The sequence below is a fragment of the Thamnophis sirtalis genome, unplaced genomic scaffold (genome assembly GCF_051295495.1).
Source record: "Thamnophis sirtalis isolate CommonGarterSnake01/CBP01778 unplaced genomic scaffold, rThaSir2_p1.2 scaffold_2, whole genome shotgun sequence".
NCBI lineage: Eukaryota > Metazoa > Chordata > Lepidosauria > Squamata > Natricidae > Thamnophis > Thamnophis sirtalis.
The window spans coordinates 177,379,346-177,399,247 of NW_028261382.1; the positions used below are offsets into that span (position 1 = coordinate 177,379,346).

The window sequence follows — 19,902 nt, forward strand, 5'->3', positions numbered from 1 at the left end:
CACATGCGCAAATGCACACACACACCCCTAATAATATAAATATTGTAATAGTAATTACAGAAGAGGAGGTCCTACAATTAAAAAAAAGCTAAATCATTTTCATAAGTTTGGATCTACGATATGCAAAAATCGGGGGGGGGGAGGGGGAATACATTTTTTTTTAAATGCGGCCATTAAATAAATCAGAAAGATGACAAGGAAGTCCTATTATTAGCTCTCTTTTTTTGGTGCTGATTGTGAGGCAGATGAGTGGGTGGAGGAGACATACAAGCCAAGGGAGTTCCAGCTTATCACGTAGCCCAAACCTTTCCCTGCTCATTGCAAAGGAGTTTCAGATCGTTGTGGTAGCACTTCAGCCGGGCTTCGTGTCTTGTTTTCGTTCTGCATTTCATTGCTTTTTTTTTTCTTTTAAATTTTGACCCTTTGGAACATCTGCCCATGTTTCCTGTTTCAGTTCTACACAGAGCCATCTCGGATGCACCTCATGGCCAATGCAAATTCTTGTTAATTGGTGTGGTTGAAACCTTTGCTCAGCAGTGGTTGAGCAGCATGAACTAGTACTCAACTGGATTATTATTGGAAGGTGAGGTTGCATCAAATGCAGCTTCTGGCTGCTTGCTTAGCCAGGCATTCCCTTGGGACTAGTTCCTTATTTCTCCCATGTCTTTTTCTTGCTGCAGAATATAGTACCTACTGTCAGCTTAATCCTAGGCTCTAGTACCAGAGTATTTTGTTAAGAAGCAGGAGGTAGAAATAGCAGCAATCCACCAACTGAGCAAGTGGCGAATGATAAAGAGAACATAACAGCCTTTGTTTTGCCGATATGAGTGGTATTGAGCAATAATTAATATGAATTGAGCTCACAAAATACAGATTAGGAACCCTCTTTATATATTATAGATCGGACTCAGACTTACTCCTGCTGAAAACAGAGTGACAAAAATCAGTGGGAATTAATTTAGATATTTCTAACTTGAAATTCATTGATTTCAATTATTCTACTCTTATTATTATTAAGTTGGTTTACTTGAAATAAATACGTATTTTCAGCAATACTCAGTTTTCTTGATACACGTTGTTACAATCCCTATACATTACCTTATCTAACAGACTACTTTCCAGGAATAGAATATCTCTTAAAGTACATTACTGTAGCCCTCGTACCCAATTGGCTAGGACCACTTACCAGGCACATATATATACACAAACATCTCTCTCCTTTCTTCTAACTTCTGATTGTCCATTATTATTATGTTTTGATAGTTTGAGGAAAGTGACCAATTCAAAATTACCCCTAGCATTCAAAAGACCATTGAATTTCTTTAAAAGTATCTTACAGGTAGTTGTCACTTAATGACGATAAATGGAACCAACAAGCCCATCGTTAAGTGAGGCAGTTGTAAAGCCAATCATCACATTGACCAGGCCAACTTAACATGGCAGTTCCAGCACTTCCAGTTGTGTTGTTAAATGAATCCCGCGTGGTCATTAAGCCAAATGTTACTTTCAATTTACTGTTGCAAGTTGTTTGTGGGGAGCCAGAGTGAAGGTTGAAAATGATGGCCACATGATTATGGGATGCTGCAACAGCTGTAAATGCAATCAAGTGTCCAAATTGCGATCAAGTGATCATGGGGATGCTATGATGGCCCAACTCCAAGGCTTGGACTGGTTGTTAAGTGAGAACAACCTGTAGCTCCCTTGTAGCAATAGCAATAGCAATAGCAATAGCAATAGCAGTAGACTTATATACCGCTTCATAGGCCTTTCAGCCCTCTCTAAGCGGTTTACAGAGAGTCAGCATATTGCCCCCAACAATCTGGGTCCTCATTTTACCCACCTCGGAAGGATGGAAGGCTGAGTCAACCCTGAGCCGGTGAGATTTGAACCGCTGACCTGCTGATCTAGCAGTAGCCTGCAGTGCTGCATTTAACCACTGTGCCACCTTGTAGCTTTTAAGAGACCTACACTCTTTTCCTATAATATATGATAAGCCATACCGTTTCCTTAAAATAGGGTGCTCATTATATAATTTGCATAAAAATGTGTCTTGGGTGAATCATTAAAATATAGGTTATTTGGTGAGCTATAACATTAAGATAATCCCATTTACAAAATTAGCAGAAACATATTAAAACTAGTATTCCATATCTGTTTTGGGAGGGTTTCCCCTCAATCGCTTCGCCGCTTGGCCGTTGAACTGCCTAAATAAAAACGTGATTGGAAAAAATAACAAAGGTTTTTGTGGGGTTTTCTTCCTCTCTCGGAAGCTGAAATTACAGTGGGGATGACATTAGATCCACAAAGACTGCAGTCAAGAAACAATTCAAACCAATAGGTTTAGAGAACCCTTTCCGAGAGCGGTTGATATATAGAAAGAAGTATCGACATCACACATTTCACTGCTGTTTCTTGAAAAAGGAAAAGGCAACATAATTAGGAGTCTTTATCACTGTCTTCGCCACCATACATATCGGCCAACTTCCTAAAACGAGGTCCCCAGTCGCTGAGGTAATCGTAGTCCTGGTCTCCATCCGTGGTCACCGACTCCAAAGAGCTAAGAGAGTCCGCCACTGAGCCACTGCCTTCATATGCATATGTGGCTAGGGAGTCATAAGGGGGTGCAGTTGGATCTGTATCATTCTCCTTTAACCTTTGGCTAATAAAATCTCTGACGTCAGTGTTGTCTCGTACCACTGGAGTCCGGCGTGGCATGAACAGCGTTTCTGGCACAATGTCTCGGCGCAACTTATTGTCCTCTATGGCTTCAGGATTCCGCAGCGTGCCAATATCAAAGGCTTGAGTGTCCTCCTCTCCGCCGCCTTCGTCATTGTAACTGACAATGTTATCTCGGATGTCCTCTTTGGAGATGATCAAAGGCTCTTTCTTCCTTTGCCGTCTCAGTGCGGCAAACAGCACCACGGTAACTGGTAAGAAAAACAAATAAATAAATTGAGCGAAAGTCGGGCTGAGTTGAGAGGGACATTAATTCTCCAGCTAATTAAAACAAAAGCAAGCTACCATGAAATTTGTATTCTTTGGAACTTGTTTTGTTTTCTTTTGCAAAACAGTGCAATCCATAACCTCATCCTCACTTTGGGGCTCATCATTTTAGGGGCTGTGAAGTGCAGGAAAAGGTTCGGTGAAATGCAAATGGGTTCAAGCTAAAACGTAGATGAATTTCAGTTGGTTTTCATGTTGCAACAGTGCAATCCTTTTAAAGTCAGCGAAGTGACTATTTTGAGGAGAGGCAAAAGAACAAGAAAATTCAGTTACATCAAATGTTGATGATGAACTGCTGAAATTATTTCAATTTTGTCCTCAAAGGATTTTTTTTTTAAGTGAGACACTATCAATATTATACAAGGAAAAACTTATAGTAACACTTTAAAAATGTCTTCCTTTAAAATATTTATTGAAGGTGTATTATAATTCTCTGTTTCATCTCTGCTATTTAAAAATAGGCAATTCTGAGTATTTTTCCAGTTGCCTCTGGTGCTATATTTGCTTTTTGACACTTTAAAAAATTTGGGAGCCCAGATTTGGCTCTCAAATGGCCAATTGCCAAAATCCAAGTTTAAAAATTATGAACTACTATTTATAACCGGTGGTTTAAAACAGTAGCCCACAACCCAGAGGTGGTATTCAGCAGGTTCTGACCAGTTCTGGAGAACCAGTAGCAGAAATTTTGAGTGGTTTGGAGAACCAGTAAATACCACCTCTGACTGGTCCCGCCCCCATCTATTCTCTGCCTCCTGAGTCCCAGCTGATTGGAAGGAAATGGGGATTTTGCAGTAACCTTCCACTGCCACGCCCACCAAGCCACAACCACCAAGCCATGGCCACAGAACTGGTAGTAAAAAAATGTGAATCCCATCACTGCCCCAACCTTTTGGGCCCCAGGGATTGGTTCCATAGAAAGAGGTACCAGAGGGAGCATGGTTTCACAAGCTGCCTGCATCCCACAGATGGTTACTCACGTGCTGTGACCCAGTCCATGGACCAGGGGTTAGGAACTCTGGTTTGAAATGTGGACTTACCTCCAACCATTCAGGAATTACAATATTTGGATGTGAGTGCTGGCATAAATAAAGCTTCAAACATACAACCACCAAAGTTCTCAATGATACTCTTAATAAGGTCTTTCCCGCCTTAGATAAAACTTAGGTTCTTTTAGTTTAAAGAATAACTCATCCAAATAATTTAGTTTGGAAGATTCATTAGATAATTCTCACCATACTCCAAATTCATAGATGATTGGCATAAAATTAAAATAGTCACTTAGCTACATTTTCAAGCTGACTGACCCATTCTTTCCCCAACTTAACTAAAATACTCGACTGTGGAAATTTAAAAAATGCTAGTTTTCTTATTGATAGAAATCATTAAATTATCATGTTTTTGCAGTCTTCTTACAAAAATATTCAAGCTGTTAACGGACCTACTCCATGATTTTCAGAAGATCCTCAAGGAAGACAACTTAACTGAGTCTCTTAGCATAGAAATTATAAATGAAGAAAAATAGAGAGTCTTACACAAATGAGACTGTTTATCCATCCAACCTAGAACTGTCTTTTTTGGCTAGCAGAGCTTCTCAGGAATAGTTTTTTCCTCTTAAATGCAGATCACAGGGGCAAATCCTATGGTGCTGAATATACAAATAAGGTATCCCTAAAATAATTGCCACCTAATGAGAAGGAAGGGCTCACTGGAGAAGAGCCTCATGCTGGGAAAGATTGAGGGCAAAAGAAGAAGGGGACGGCAGAGAATGAGGTGGCTGGATGGAGTCACTGAAGCAGTAGGCGTGAGGTTAAATGGACTCCAGAGGATGGTAGAGGACAGGAAGGCCTGGAGGAATGTTGTCCATGGGGTTGCGATGGGTCGGACATGACTTGGCAACCAAGAACAACAAAAATAACTGTTTGAAAATGGGAAGATATGGAAATGATCATGCAAAAGTTGCATAGCCTTAACAACTATCTCTGGAGTTTATCTTGTCCTTTGATCAATACATTTATCTCTGTGCCATATAAATTCTGTCTCAGTCCAAATAGTCATTTGTGCTCTATATCGTCTAATACTTTTACCAAGCAGGGTAAAAATACAGAGCTAATTTGCATTTTTAAATTTATTTTTAGTCTGGTACTCTAATATCACCAGAAATGAGATTTCATTCAAAGAAATAAATATGCAAATTGAATTTGTGCAAATTACTAAGTAATTCAGCTCAAAATATAATTGTGTTCTCAGTGCTCACGCTGTTTTTTTTTTCATTTGAATGTGAACTTGTACAATAGGTCTTCTTAATGGCAAAAAAAAAAAACCCCACGTTAAAAGCAAAGCTGAGATGTTGCTTCTATTCTGGGTCTTCAGCAATTCTTAGCATTAACACTAGGTCTGCTAAGATTGAAACTAAAATATATAACCAAAAGCAAATGAATGATCAAATCGTCTGCTTTGTTGCTCTTAAAGATAGAATGTGTAGTTTAATTATTCTGCTGTTTTTGGTTAACTACCTGGCATTAATATTGTATTGCAGACCAAAGAGAAAGAAAAAAAGGTGATATCAGCTATTAATTGAATTTCACTGCAGGCTATAGGACCGCAATCCCAATAATTTTTATTTTAAATCCCATCCAGAACAGCATAATTTATTGATTCCTAGAGAGTTATAGGGAGAAAATCAAGAAACTGTCAAGGAGACACCCTTTCCCCCAAAACTGACAAGATAAGCTTTTATATCCAAACAGGTAGAAAACCCAACACTCCTTCTCACAAATGAAGTTATCCAGTTGTATAATGAAATGTCTGCAAACAGGCAATTTAGCTCAGAGAGCATCCACAGATCAATCCCCGTGGTGAATTTTTTGAAAGCACTTTAGAATTCCAGTTGATGAACCTTTCCCACCTGCATCTACCAAACATGTCATGACAACATTTTGTTGTTGTTGTTGTATGATTACCTGCTATGACTTTAAGCAGAGGTAAAGAAAGATGAGAAATAGATACAGCAAAAATTATGAGAGTCTAGTTTTCTTGTTATGCTGGTTAGCATTTTGGCCCAGCAATGCCTCTATCAAGCTGGGGAATGATGGGAATAATAATGTCCTGATTGGAAGTAGAAGGATATTTGTGGCAGCTGCATTTAAGGAATTAGTGTGCCCGCAGCTTCTTAGTGGGTGAACTTTAAATTATATGTATTTGAATTGATCTTTGTGAGTTTCTCAATAATTATAACTGCAGAACATGGTTAGGATTAATAATTCTGAACTGTTTATGGAGGGTACATACTTGAGTTTGTTGATTATAAGTATATAAGTATAAGTATAATCTTTATTGTCATTGTACTTATATACAACGAAATTGGTTTTAACCTCACTGGTGCAAAATTATAGCAGAAACGAAAAAAGAAAAAAAAGAAAAAGAAACTAGCGTGTGCATGGAGTGATTGTGGTTGTATTTAAAAGACTCACAGCCCAAGGATAGAAACTATCTTTAAACCTCTTTGTTCGGCTATACTTTGATGTCTTCTGCCTGATGGTAGAAGTGCAAAGAGACACTGACCAGGGTGTGAATCATCTCTGAGTATCCTCCTTACTCTGCTAAAGCAGCGAGATCTGGCGATGTCATCCAGTGGTGTCAGAGGGCAACCAATGGTTTCTTGTGCCAAATTGATCACTTTCTGTAGGGCCTTCTTGTCTACAGCTGTTAAACCAGCATACCATACTGTAACGCAATATGTGAGGACACTTTCTATGGTGGACCGATAGAAAGAGGTCATCGGCCGTTGTTCCACCTGATTTTTTTCGCAGGACTCTAAGGAAATCAAGACTCTGTTGGGCCTTTCCAATCACCAGAGACGTGTTGTTTTTCCAGGTGAGATCTTGACTAATAAGCACTCCCAAGAATTCAAAAGAGGAAACCCTCTCCCCACAGCCCCCCTCGATATACAGTGGGGCAGGCTCCTCTCTGTGCTTCCGGAAATCTAGCACCACCTCCTTTGTCTTACTAGTATTTAGATGTAAGTAAGTTGTAAGGTTAGATAGCAAACCCACTGTAACTAACAAGTTAGCAAAATAAATTTGCGATATTTGATTGAGGTGTAGAAATAGGAAAGGTGGCATGACTATGGAGATACTTGGTGGTTTTCTATTTACCACACTCAATGTATTGGGTATCACCATTGATATAATAATCAGAAATCTGAGAAAGTAAAATGTATCATGGGCTAATTCTGTCTAAAAGTTGACTCTACTAATAATGTTTCATAGTTATATTCGTGTGTAATAGGCTTCATTTGTCCCTTAGCCCAATTTACGTTCTCCATCCTACTCCCCATAGTAGCCCTTGAGTTCATGCAAAGTCCTTTACCTAACAATATGATTATGCAAAGGAGAATTGCGATCAGTGCGCCTGTGCTGAGGCCCGTTGGGTGGATCAATGCTTCGGCATTGCAGGAGAGCATTTTGCCTCTTTGGTCACAGGCACAGACTCGAATTGTCACCGTCTCGGTGCTACTCTGAACTGGATACTCGTTGTCTGAGATAATCACTGGTAGGAGGTACATATTCATTTCATGGCGGTTATATCTCATTTTCTTTGTGTAGATTCCAGCTGTATTATCTGAAAGAAAAAGAGGGGTAAGAAGTGAGTTCTTTCTGAATGTTAAAAGCCAAATAAGAAAGAGAGGCAGACGAAGGAAAGGAGTGGAGGGTAGAAGAGAGAGGAAGAGAAGGAGAGATAGTAGGAGAAGAAGTGTGGAGGAGAGGTAAGGGAAGAAGAAAGAGGTAAGGGAAGGTGGGTGGAAGGGAGAGAAAAAGAAGAAGAGGAGGGAGGAAGAGAAAGAAAGAGTAGGAGAGAAGGTAGGAAGGAGAAGAAAAAGGGTAGGAATAGGTAAGAGGTAAGGGAAAGAAGAAGGGAATGGAGAGGAGGAAGGAAGTAGAGAAGGAAGTGAGGGAGAAAAGAAAAGAAAGAGAAAACAAGGTGGTGTCTTAGCAGGTGCGAAGGATGGTAAACAAAGCATTTTAAACTATACCTTATAACCTTCCAAATGGAATAATAATAATATAAGAATGGCAAAGAAAAATAATAATTATGTGAATGTATATCTATAATCTGTATGTAAGAGAACAAATGACAGTAAAAATATAAAGCATAATATAGGTAAATAATATTTGGTCATAAGTAGCTAAGTTTAAATAAATAAAGAAATGTACATAAAAATGGAAAATGAATAAGGAGATTATGAACGCAAGATGGAAATGTATAGTAGGGAAAACACTAACTGCAAAGAAACCGATTCGGAACTGCTGTATGATATACGATGGAACTTATTGTTCCTATATTGTTTTTAAGTTATGTGTTTGTTTTTGCTGATGTGCTTATGTGTTTAAAATAAAAATTTATTAAAAAAAAGAAAGAGAGACAGTATGCAGCTTTTAAAAAAAATAAAAATAAATACCTTTGTTGTCGTGAAGGGTGAAATTGGAGCTGCTGGCTACTTCTGGGGCCAAAGAGAATGAGAATTTGTGCCCACCAAACGCATCGTCTTTGTCAACTGCACTTAGGGTCTGGATGAGCTAGAAAAGTAATTATTGTTATTTTATTTTTACTTATTGGCACACAGACCAATATTTACACATTCATCAGAAATAATAAATAGGCTGAAAGCAATCAATTAAGAACAACAAACAAGATAACGAACGGTGATTGATAAGGATATTTTTTTCCATTGCATACTAATCTTTCTTCTGAATAGCACATTTTTCCAATGAAAACTGGGAACTTGGGGGAAAGAGGCTTTCATCGTTGCTTTTAGGTTGGTAATATAAGGAGAGAGGGATTTATTAATCCCCCAACATCCTCGCATGTTTTAGGCATCACTGAAGGTCATAGATTAACATATCTGTCTCAGGCAGATGGTTTTGTTACCTACTCTGTCATGCCTCTTTTTCTTCCATTCAATCATGTCTGTTGCTCAGAGGCTGCCTGGACTAGCTCCTTAACTTTCTTAACAAGGCTTTTTTTCAGAAGTGGTTTGCCATTTCCTGCATCCTAGGGCTCAGTGAGAAGGACTGGCCCAAGGGCACCTGGCTGGCTTTGTTCTTAAGGACAGAATAGAATGGTTTCTAGTTTATGTCCTAACCTAGGCTTCTCAAGAACATGAGCAAACTCCTTGTCCTGACAAAAAACCCCTTTTATTAACTTACTGTGAATTCTTCTCATTCACATCCAACAAAGTCTTTCAGGGGAGGATTTATAGTCACAGACCTTATCTGGCTCGGAGAACTGCCGGCTAATATCTTCAAAACTTGGCAAGGAGTCTTGGAGAGTCACAAACTAATTAAGCGAACTAATTGTCTCCTGCAAACTCCACTCCCTTTTCCCTCCTCTTTTATTTCCTCTGGGAGGGGCTATTCATCGTCCACCTGTGGCTTTGATACCTGTTCTTTAGCTGTTCCCTTCATCTGGCAACTCTGCACATGCGCACACTGGGAACAGGCTCCAGCTGTTCCTCTGCCTCCCTGATGTCTGACTTTGAAGGGAGCTGATAACTGGCATACGGCCATGGCCCCCTCTCTGCCTCCGACACAGAGCCCTCGTTAGAGCCTTCCCCAGACTCCAGGACTGTCCCATCTTCCTCCCCAACCTCCTCACTGTTCAAATCTACTTCCAGCTTGGCTGACCGCTGGCACACACAACACTTCATGTCTTGAGCACTATACCAGTCTGGCTCTTGTTACATGTTTATTTCTCTGAAAATATTATGCACACACATGTATATGTGTGCACGCATGCACACAGACACACAAACAAATGCCACATCATGAGTAGGATTGAGGAAAAACAATCCCTCCCCCACTGCAAAATACAAAGACTTGCAGATTTTCCATAAATTGCACACTTATGGGGAGGAAAAAGCCATTGTTATACCAATCACGATTGGAGACCTGGCTGGCAGCAATACCTAAAGGATTCCCTCGATATTTGGAAATATTGATCAGGTCTGAACATCCTTATATTACACACACACACACACACACACACACACACACACACACACAACTCTGCTTAGAATTGTCCACAGGTAGTTCTTGACTTTCAACAGTTCATTGAGTGACTGTTCAAAGTTGCAACAGCAATGAAAAAAAGTGACTTATGACCATTTTTCACACTTACAACTTTTGCAGCATCCCCATAATTACGTGATAAAAATTTCGGATGCTTGGCAATCGGTGTATACTTACGACGGTTGCTATGTCCCAAGGTCATGTGCTCCACCTTTTGTGACCTTCTGACAATCGAAGTCAACGGGGAAGCCAGATTCACTTAACAACCACGTTAATCAACTTGTCAGCTGAAGTGATTCACTTAACAACCGGGGCAAAACTCACTTAACAAATGTCTCACTTAAAACAGAAATTTTGGACTTCAGTGTGGTCATAAGTCAAGGACCACCCGTATATCGTTGGTTAGGACTTGAATTATTATGTTTTTGCTAGTCTCTGTTTATGAACCAAACAGATTACACGTAAAATAATGCTAAATAGTTGTTTGGATTGCTGAATAACCAGAGTTTTTATCTAATGATATTTGTTCTATTAAGGTTGCAGATTCTCTATATCAGTGTTTCTCAACCTTGGCAACTTGAAGATGTCTGGACTTCAACTCCCAGAATTCCCCAGCCAGCATTCGCTGGCTGGGGAATTCTGGGAGTTGAAGTCCAGACATCTTCAAGTTGCCAAGGTTGAGAAACACTGCTCTCTATATACTCACCGTTTATCCAAAGGAAGAGGATTTTCTGTCAAAAGGGAGAGGAGAAGGGGAGAATTGCAGATAGTGAAACGAAGTGCACAAAGAGACATCAAAACCATACAAAATGCCAGTTAGAGTTTGGGCCAAGAACTGATAAGTCGATTTCGTTTACTGACAGCTCCTTGCAACACAAAAGGCACAGAACACCAGATATTTATTTATATGTTCAAAACACAAACTGCTAACCTGCTCAGCTTTTGCATTTTCGCAGACGAAGGTCTCATAAAACATGACAAACTCTGGGGCGTTGTCGTTCACATCCAGGACTTTAATAAATACCGGGACTTGGCTGCTCTCTTTCGGGTTGTCTGTAATAACACAACGGGAAGGGTTTTTTTAAACAGGAGGACAAAGAGGTTTGCTTGTTTGTGACGGTTTTTTTTCTTTCTCTCTTTTCTGCTTTTCACATTCGTGAAGTGAGTTCAAGCAATGAGTGATAACATTCTTTTACTGAGAGTAGCAGAAATACCCAGGAGCGGCAATTTATTGTCTGAGGAATAACAGAAGCAGAATAGAGTAGCAGATGAATGGATAGTGTGTTATTTACTGCACCTAAGTGTGACATGGCATACAATCCTGTCCTTCGGAGAATGAGAGTGGTTAAGGCCTATCTCTCCACCTTCCTGGCATCTGCTCCTTGAGATAGCTGCCTCCTTCTTTATAATAATAGGACTGTTCAAATTCCATCTCATGATTCCCCTTCCCATCTGTGTAATTCTCTGATATAATGTCACCAACGAGATCGCCACAAATCCACAGGATTCCTTTCCACACTATCTTCCCCTCATCTGTATGACTTCCATTGCTACTACTACAAAGGAAAAAAAGGAGGAAGAAAAAATTGCAATGTTAAAGAACAGCCCTTCTTGTAATTCTTAAGATGCTACTATTTGCACCTATGTGGTTGATTAACATAAACGGATAAAGTGGGAAGGTGAGTCAGTGATCCCCAAGGGTTTAAGGAAAGGGGGCAAAGGGGGGAGGATTTACTATTAGAATTTTCATTTTGATCTGAGTAAAATTCAAAGACAAACTTTACCTGCTTTTATGCTTCTTATCTGTGCTAACATAAACAGAGATCTGACCTTCTGTTGCTTGCAACTCTTTTTTCAAAGATGAACTTCAAAGGAAGCATTGATATAATATTCATTTCGTAGTGGCAGGTTAATCGTTTCTCTTCATCCTAGGCAATCCAAAATGCTTTGGTCCACTTTACTATAATGAAATTTTAGCTTTTCATTTCCCTATTTAGCTTTCTTTATTTTTAGTCTAGGCCTTCTAATCTATCTGTATCTCAACAGAAGTCCTGTTTTAAGTTTTCCTAGAAGCCACAGTGCCTGTTAAAGGCAAATTTCCTAACTTTCGCTCCATTTTCTCATTCACCTTAGCAGTAACAATCGCAAAAGCACTTAGACTTATATGCTGCTTCATAGTGCTTTTCAGCCACCTCTAAGCGGTTTACAGAGTCAGCATATTGCCCCCCCCCAACATTTTGGGTCCTCATTTTACCCACCTCAGAAGGATGGAAGGCTGAGTCAACCTTGAACTGGTCAGGTTCGAACTCTTGGCTGCGGGCAGAGTTAGCCTGCAATACGCATTCTAACCACTGTGCCATCATAGCTCTTGCCCCAATTCCGATTTTTAATAGATAAATTTGAATACGATATCCTGGTAATCTACAGACATTTTCTATTGCAATTCCTAGTAATCTCACCTAAAATGTAGAAATACTTATTGCACAGAGCTTAACTATCATAATGGCTTAATTTAAGTACTTTATCATGAAGTGCTCCTCACAGAAAAACACATAGTAAGAACAGGCAGCTGGGAAGGCAAAAGGGATTTTGTGGAAAAAAGGAATATACTGGAATTTACAACTTGCTACCCATATTTATTATTAGAGTGGGTCTTATTACTATTGCTATTCATGATTATTATTATTTGTAAGTGATGAGTAGCTTTTATGTGTAGTTACCTCTAATGGTCATACCTTATCTGAGCTATAAAATCTGGGGGAAGGGCAACGGTAGCAAATCAAGAGATGAAGATTCTCTGTTTACTGTCATCTCATCATCCTTTAGAACAGTGCTTCTCAACCTTGGCAACTTGAAGATGTCCGGACTTCAACTCCCAGAATTCCCCAGCCAGCATTCGCTGGCTGGGGAATTCTGGGAGTTGAAGTCCGGACATCTTCAAGTTGCCAAGGTTGAGAAGCACTGGTGTAGGCTCTCCTGCTTGAGCAGGGGGTTGAACACCTCCAAGGTCCCTTCCAGCTCTATTCTGATTGATTGATTGATTGATTGATTGATTGATTGATTGATTGATCGAATTGCCCTTATCGTATCCTTCCTCCATCACCTTCACTTGAACAAAACTGGACATGGGGCTTACAGGCTTTTCAAAGAAAACAAAACCTGCATTTTGCTTTCACTGCAATCCAATTGCCTTGAGGCTGCCTCTTGAAGCACATCTACTTGAAAGTTAGTCCCATCAATAAAAACTTTTGCATACATGGATTTAAGAGTGATGAGCTGGTTTTTATTTCTCCTAATTAATCCTGATCCTAATTAAATTAGCAGGCTTTCGGCAGAAGTAAGGGGCTTTTAAATTTCATTCTTTCATTTTGGTCAACGCTGTAGGACTGAAATTCCCAGGAATGAAAAACACACAGGATTTTCATTCTCCTCCCTGACATTATATATCTGCATCTTTTTTAATCTATATAACTTCTTTGCAAATCGGCAACTGCTGACGGATAGTCAATAACCAGAAGAATTCTTCTGGCTTGTGATATGAAATGAGGAGGAGCCTCTCCATTTTCTTTCTGTTCAAGCATTCAGTTGCCTCTTCATAAACTATTGCTAAGGGAAAGATGAGAAAAAATAAACGTTTTTAGGTTTATGTCTTTAAATAATGCCAAGTAACCAAAGCATAAAAACCTGACTTTCTTTCAGCCATGCTTGGCTAGAACGCTGCACTTGTTAGAGCAATGGTGTGTGTGTTTGTGTGTGTGTGTGTGTGTGTGTGTGTGTGTGTGTGTTTATACACAACTTACTGATTTCAGCAGCTATTACTGTAATGTTATGCCACAATAACATTTCTCGGTCGAGGGGTTTGGAAGTAAATATCGATCCATTTCCCGAATCGATGTTGAATATTCTGTCCATATCAGTGTGCCGATCCACAGAATATCTACAAGCAGAAAGACAGATAAGAAATGAGCACCATTTCCATTTCATAGTTCTTTCCAATTCCCATTGCTTTCTAAACCTTGGTAGGGAAAAACCAATAAACTTGATCTATTTTTCAGCTTAATCCTGTACCAAAGTCTCATTCTAATTCCTGTTCTGTTTGGCTTTTGGAAAATGTATTGGAACATAACTATTTAGTCTGTTTATACACTATTTTGTCTCTAGTGGTCAATAAGCTAAAAAGTACAGACTTATGTTACTAGAGCTGCATTCAATTGTAATAGACTTTATTTTTAAGCACATACAATTGCAGCTCATGTCACTGAATACAAAGTCATGCTTCCCATACTTATCGCACCATCAAGTATAACACAGAGATCCATAATGTGTTTAGGGCTGAAGCCTATGCGTGACACTACAGCTTCAGAAATGGGGAGGGATCCTTTTTCTAAGAAAATAAATCAATCTATGTTTGCCCGTACATTTATGGTTGGATTGAAATGTAATCTCCCCTCTCAAAAATTAGTTGCCTGACATGTTACCCCACAAAAAGCAGAAATGATGGATAAGCACTAATTCCTGGCTTGTAAAGTATTTTCTCAGCCCCCAAGTCCAAGATAAATTGAAAGGAAAGGTCACGACGTTGTTGCTTTGAAAATTCTCCAATTGATAGGAATTACAAGATCGTACAGTGATTACAAATCTACAGCAATACCAATTACAATAAATTAAAAGTAGCAATCCAACTATTTTGCATTTCATTAGGAAATTAATTGCAGAAGGAGGGTGGGCATAACAGGGGGTGAATCTGTAATACAAATGTGCCAGACTTTGCAGCAATGGGAACACGTGAGGCTGGGTCATGTTTCAGGAGCCCTTATTCCATATGATGTTCCAGAAATTCATAATGATTATGTGGCAGGTGATGGCTATTCAGGAAGGAGTTGCTGGATTGCAGGCACTACAAATTTATAAACTATCATTAAGCTCACTAACACCATTCCTTCCTTCCTTCCTTCCTTCCTTCCTTCCTTCCTTCATTCATTCATTCATTCATTCATTCATTCATTCATTCATTCTGACTTTTAGGCAGCTCGCAATAATCCATAAAGAGGAAAATAAAGTTACCCCTCTCTCCATGAATCAGACCAAAACACTTTCAAAAGCAATACTGCTAAATAGAGCTCATTTTAATAAGAATTTTAAAGTATTTTGGCAATCACAGGAGGCTGGTTCCATTCTTTAAGGGAAACAGTGAAGCTTTCAGAAAGCTTAAAGTGATAAATATCATGAGATGATTATTTTTAAGATCAAGGGAAAGGAGCTTCAAGGCTTATTCATTCATTCATTCATTCATTCATTCATTCATTCATTCATTCATTCATTCATTCATTCATTCATTCATGCTGTGGTGCACTAGCTAGGTCTGAAGGACAGGAATAGCCAATATCATTCTTAACCAACCCTCAAACCCACCATGAGGACTTTTCTCCATCTTGCGCTAGATCAAAAGCAGTACAGGTACTCCTCGACTTACAACAATTCATTCAGTGACCATTCAAAGTTATAACAGCACTGAAAAAATGAGAACCATTTTTCACACTTACAAGCCTTGCCCCATCTCCATGATCACGCGATCAACATTCAGATGCTTGGCAACTAACTCATATTTATGACAGTTGCAGTGTCTCCGGGGTCACATGATCCGCTTTTGCGACCATCTGGCAAGCAAAGTCAAAGGGGAAGCCAGATTCAGTCAACCCTCTTGTTCCTATCTCAACGAGGGCAGCGACTCACTTAACAGCTGTGGCCAAGGAAAGGGGGCAAAACTCACTTAGCAAATATCTCACTTAAGGGCGGACATTTTGGCCTCAATTGTGGTTGTAAGTCGAGGGCTACCTGCATTTTGTGACTGTCAGCGTACGCAGTGCTTGCTCTGCTTCATGTGCCTTCTCAGCTGCAACAGTCTTTCCCCCTGAGGTTCAGAGAGCTTTTACCCTGATAGCTTTTTGGAAGGAAGTCCTAGTTTTTCCCTTGGGTTCTGGGGTTAGGATGGTCATGGAAACCAAGATGCAAATTTTTACAATTTGTTATGGGAGAATTTTGCCTGCAGCCCTGAACTGCGTTGAAGTCTATTGTATTTCTTTCATTTCTCCCCTTTTTTAATATTTTATGCATTGCTAGCTGCTCAGGGTCACTAGATTGATGATGGTGGCTTTATAAAGCGTTCTGCAGCTGAGTCACTACTAGTCCGAACCTCCTTTCACTCAGTTGATCTTATACTATGGCAGCCCTATCAAAGAGCTCTTTCTGTTGTGTTACATTTAACCACTGCGCCACCTCGGCTCTAAGAAAGGTGCGGTCTTATTTTTCTCCTATACTCCCCTTCCTTTTACATTAATGATGATTAAAACAAACCATCACAAGGCACAGAATTTAAAGATTTAGAATTACTATAGAAAAAACCTATATGGGTGGGTTTGAGAAAATATTGATTTTGTGTGTTGTTGTTTTTTTACATTAAGAGATGGAAAAAGAAGAAAAAGCAGATTTTCAATAATTAAATATATATTCCAATCATATTGTAGATCCTGATCTGGTGCAGCGATCCCAAACCTTTTGGGCACCAGGGACTGGTTCCATGGAGAGAGGTTTTCCCATGGACCAGAAAGCTGTGGTTTCATGTGCTGCCTGCATCCTGCAGATGGTTTCCGTCATGTCATGGCCCGGTGCTGGTTCACGGACTGGGGGTTGGGGACCCCTGGTCTAAAGGATACATTTAATCCGCTATCCTGCCACTAATTTCATCCTCTTTGAAGAATCCTAGATCTCTTTTGGCCAAAGACCGCTAATTTGGTTGAGCTGTTGGTGACCGTCACTGAAAAGATCGTAGCCTATTAAGAATTAAGCTGACAATATCAAACTTGCTTGCACATTTTATAAATTGCTATGTGTGTTTGATAGACGGTAGGATTCTATTCCTTTTAAATCCTGGGAAATGGTTAAATTGGAAGAAATAATCTGCAATGGCTCAAAGCTTTGCTGTACTTGCCGTGCGCAGACAAGACAAACGATCGGGGAATGTTGAGGCAGCATCTGGTCAGTAAATTTCAGGAACAGCCATTAATTTATTTGCTGATTATCATCTTCTTATCCTTGTTTCAGTGTTTCAATTACATTTTTTTCCCCACGATGCTGGAGAGACATTTTTGATCACATCTGAAGGGCTGAATTTCACTTGAGCTGGTTCTTATCTTCACATTTTTATTCTGATTGAGATTTCCTTTCAGTCATAGATTCCATTGTAAATGACTATGACATCTCATTCGGAGCAGTGACTAGTTAAATGTTGGCTTTGATTTTGGCCAAAAATATGTGGAGCAACATTTTTTCCTGTATTGAGATTAATTCTCATCCTATTCATTTAAAAAAAAACCCAGTCATGGTGAATGAACTAATAATGAAAGTGACTCTCCGGCTATGGTTCAGAAGTTGTGGCTACTTCTTAAGTATCATTGTCATTGTTTTGGTTCACTTATACTTTATGAAGTAAATGTTCTTAAAATATTTTCTCCCTCCTTTTAAAGTAAGTTTCTTGTCTTAACTGAATCAAGCAGCATCTCAGCTATAGCTAGCAAGCAGGTAAAAAAGTAGACCAAAGTTGAAGCCTGAATCATACCTTCGTTCTATCAATCATTATTGAATTACGTGTATTCAGGAGTGGGCTTCAAAAATTCTAGCAATGGGTTTACTGCCCCATTGCTTGGTGGGCGTGGCCTAGTCGGCCTCCTGCACCATGACAGGGGGGCATTTTTCACCCTCCCCAGGCTCCAAAGGCTTTCCTTGAGCCTCCGGGAGGGTGAAAACTGCTTCCCTGGGCTCTGGAGGTCCTCCGGAGACTGGAAACAGGCCCGAGGTTCTGGAAGTTTCCGGACTTCCAGAACCTCGGGTAAGCCCATTTTCCCCCTCCCTGAGCCTCTGCATGGGCTCTGAACTTGTAAGAGCCGAGGTGGCGCAGTGGTTAAATGCAGCACTGCAAGCTACTTCAGCTGACTGCAGTTCTGCAGTTCGGCTGTTCAAATCTCACCGGCTCAAGGTTGACTCAGCCTTCCATCCTTCCGAGGTGGGTAAAATGAGGACCCAGACTGTGGGGGCGATATGCTGACTGAATCATAGGATCAAGATTCAAATACTTGGCAACTGGTTCATATTCATGGCGGTTGCAGAGCGCTGGGGCGGGGGGGGCAGTCATGTGATCCCCTTTTGTGACTTTCTGACAAGCAGAGTCAATGAGGAAGCCAGACTCACTTCACAACCATGTTATTAATTTAACAGCTGCCACAACTCACTTAACAAACGTGCCAAGAAAAGTCGTAAAGTGGGGCAGAACCAGTATGTCTGTTGCGTATAGTTATATTGGGCAGTTTATCCAAGCTCCGATCGCTGCCTTGTGCCTGCCTTCTATGAGCTCCTTGATAAATGGAGTAAAATATTGTCATTCAGTCTTTTTCTTTCATAGTGATGCTCCTTCAGCCAAAGGACAAGGAGCTCGTTGCAGCTATGGCTGGAAACTGTCATTTCTAATAGTACATCATCCTATTTATGCCTGAAAGAAACATTCAGCAGCCAAGTAGATGGGGGAGATGGCAACTAAAATGCTATTCTATTGACAAACGTACATGTCACTCAAATCTCTTCCTGCCAAAGGCAGGTTTTTACAAATGTGATTCCTTGGAGATCTTCTCTTAATTGCTTTCTTAAATACAACATCCTCGTGTTTAATGCGACTTGCAAGTTGAATAGATTTCTGGGTTGAGAAGATACGTATGTGAGTGGCGGGTTTTTTCCCCCCTTCCTTTTCACCAAGCATTTTCATAATGCCATTATGAAACATTCTTTAATGGGAGATCAAAGGACTTTCAAACTGACAGTGCTCCGTGATTAGGTTTTCTTTTTAAAGCTACAGTTAAGAGGGGGAAAAATTGAGGGTTTTCAACGTAACACCCGGCGCGTCTGAAGGTTTTATTCCTAACTGTCAAAGGAAACTGACAAATAAGTGACAAGTACTACATATAATGGTCTAATTGCGTCCTCCCTCAAGCTGAGAGGAAAAGTTAGAGCTAGCATTTACACTTGAAATAGGGTCTGCGCTGGTGGGTGGGGGGAGATGGGGGTATTGTTAGCACAGAGCAGCCTTTATAGATTGCACAAAAAGGTCCTTTTAGATCACATTTTATCGCAGGCATGCCTCTTGCACGGAAGCATCACCCGTTTCCTTCATCTCTCTTTTAGCATATTTTTTTTCTTTGTTTGTCCCTAACTTTGTTTTATTTTGTCTGAGTCTATTTTTTATAAATATCTCTCCATTTTCATCCTTATCTTTTTAATGACCTTGGTGGCATCTCTTTTTTTCATTTTTTTTAAAAAAAATTCCAATAATGGCCCACAGCCAGGAGTTTCTTTCATTGTGCAATGTCTTCTCTGTGGCTGCCCCGGCCCTTTGGAACGAGCTCCTCGTGGAGATTCGGACCCTCTCCACCCTTCGGGCCTTCTGGACGGCCGTGAAGACCTGGCTGTCCCAGCAAGCCTGGGGTTGAGTCCCCCCCCCTACTTGAATTTGCTGTGTCTGTTGTGCTTTTAAATTGTTCGTATTGTCCGATTGTTTTTGTCTTACTTTTTGTAATTTCCCCTCCCTTGGCTTTTGTTCAGCCATCCTGAGTCCCTTCGGGGAATAGGGCGGCCTACAAATTGAATAAACTCCAACTCCAACTCCAACTCTTAATGTCGTTCACAGAATTTTATTGGGGGAGAAGGAAATCCAAACATCCTATTTCTTCCTGATTTTTCCATGCTTTCCCACCACCCATCATTCCCCTCTCCAGGTTTATTAACAAAA

The 19,902-nt window shown here is 40.1% G+C and overlaps 1 protein-coding gene across 1 annotated transcript in view; it reads right to left on the reverse strand.

The window, feature by feature from the left end:
• Positions 1-871: 871 nt before the first annotated feature.
• The window catches only part of LOC106542005 (cadherin-6), a 71,437-nt gene continuing 52,406 nt past the window's right edge, over positions 872-19,902 (reverse strand). The window contains exons 7-12 of the mRNA XM_087707586.1: positions 13,871-14,007; positions 11,002-11,123; positions 8,462-8,579; positions 7,372-7,623; positions 1,946-2,927; positions 872-1,700 (exon numbers count right to left, since the gene is read on the reverse strand). Coding sequence (XP_087563712.1) covers positions 2,437-2,927; positions 7,372-7,623; positions 8,462-8,579; positions 11,002-11,123; positions 13,871-14,007 — 1,120 coding nt within the window. The 3' untranslated portion in view covers positions 872-1,700; positions 1,946-2,436. The remainder of the gene's footprint in view (positions 1,701-1,945; positions 2,928-7,371; positions 7,624-8,461; positions 8,580-11,001; positions 11,124-13,870; positions 14,008-19,902) is intronic.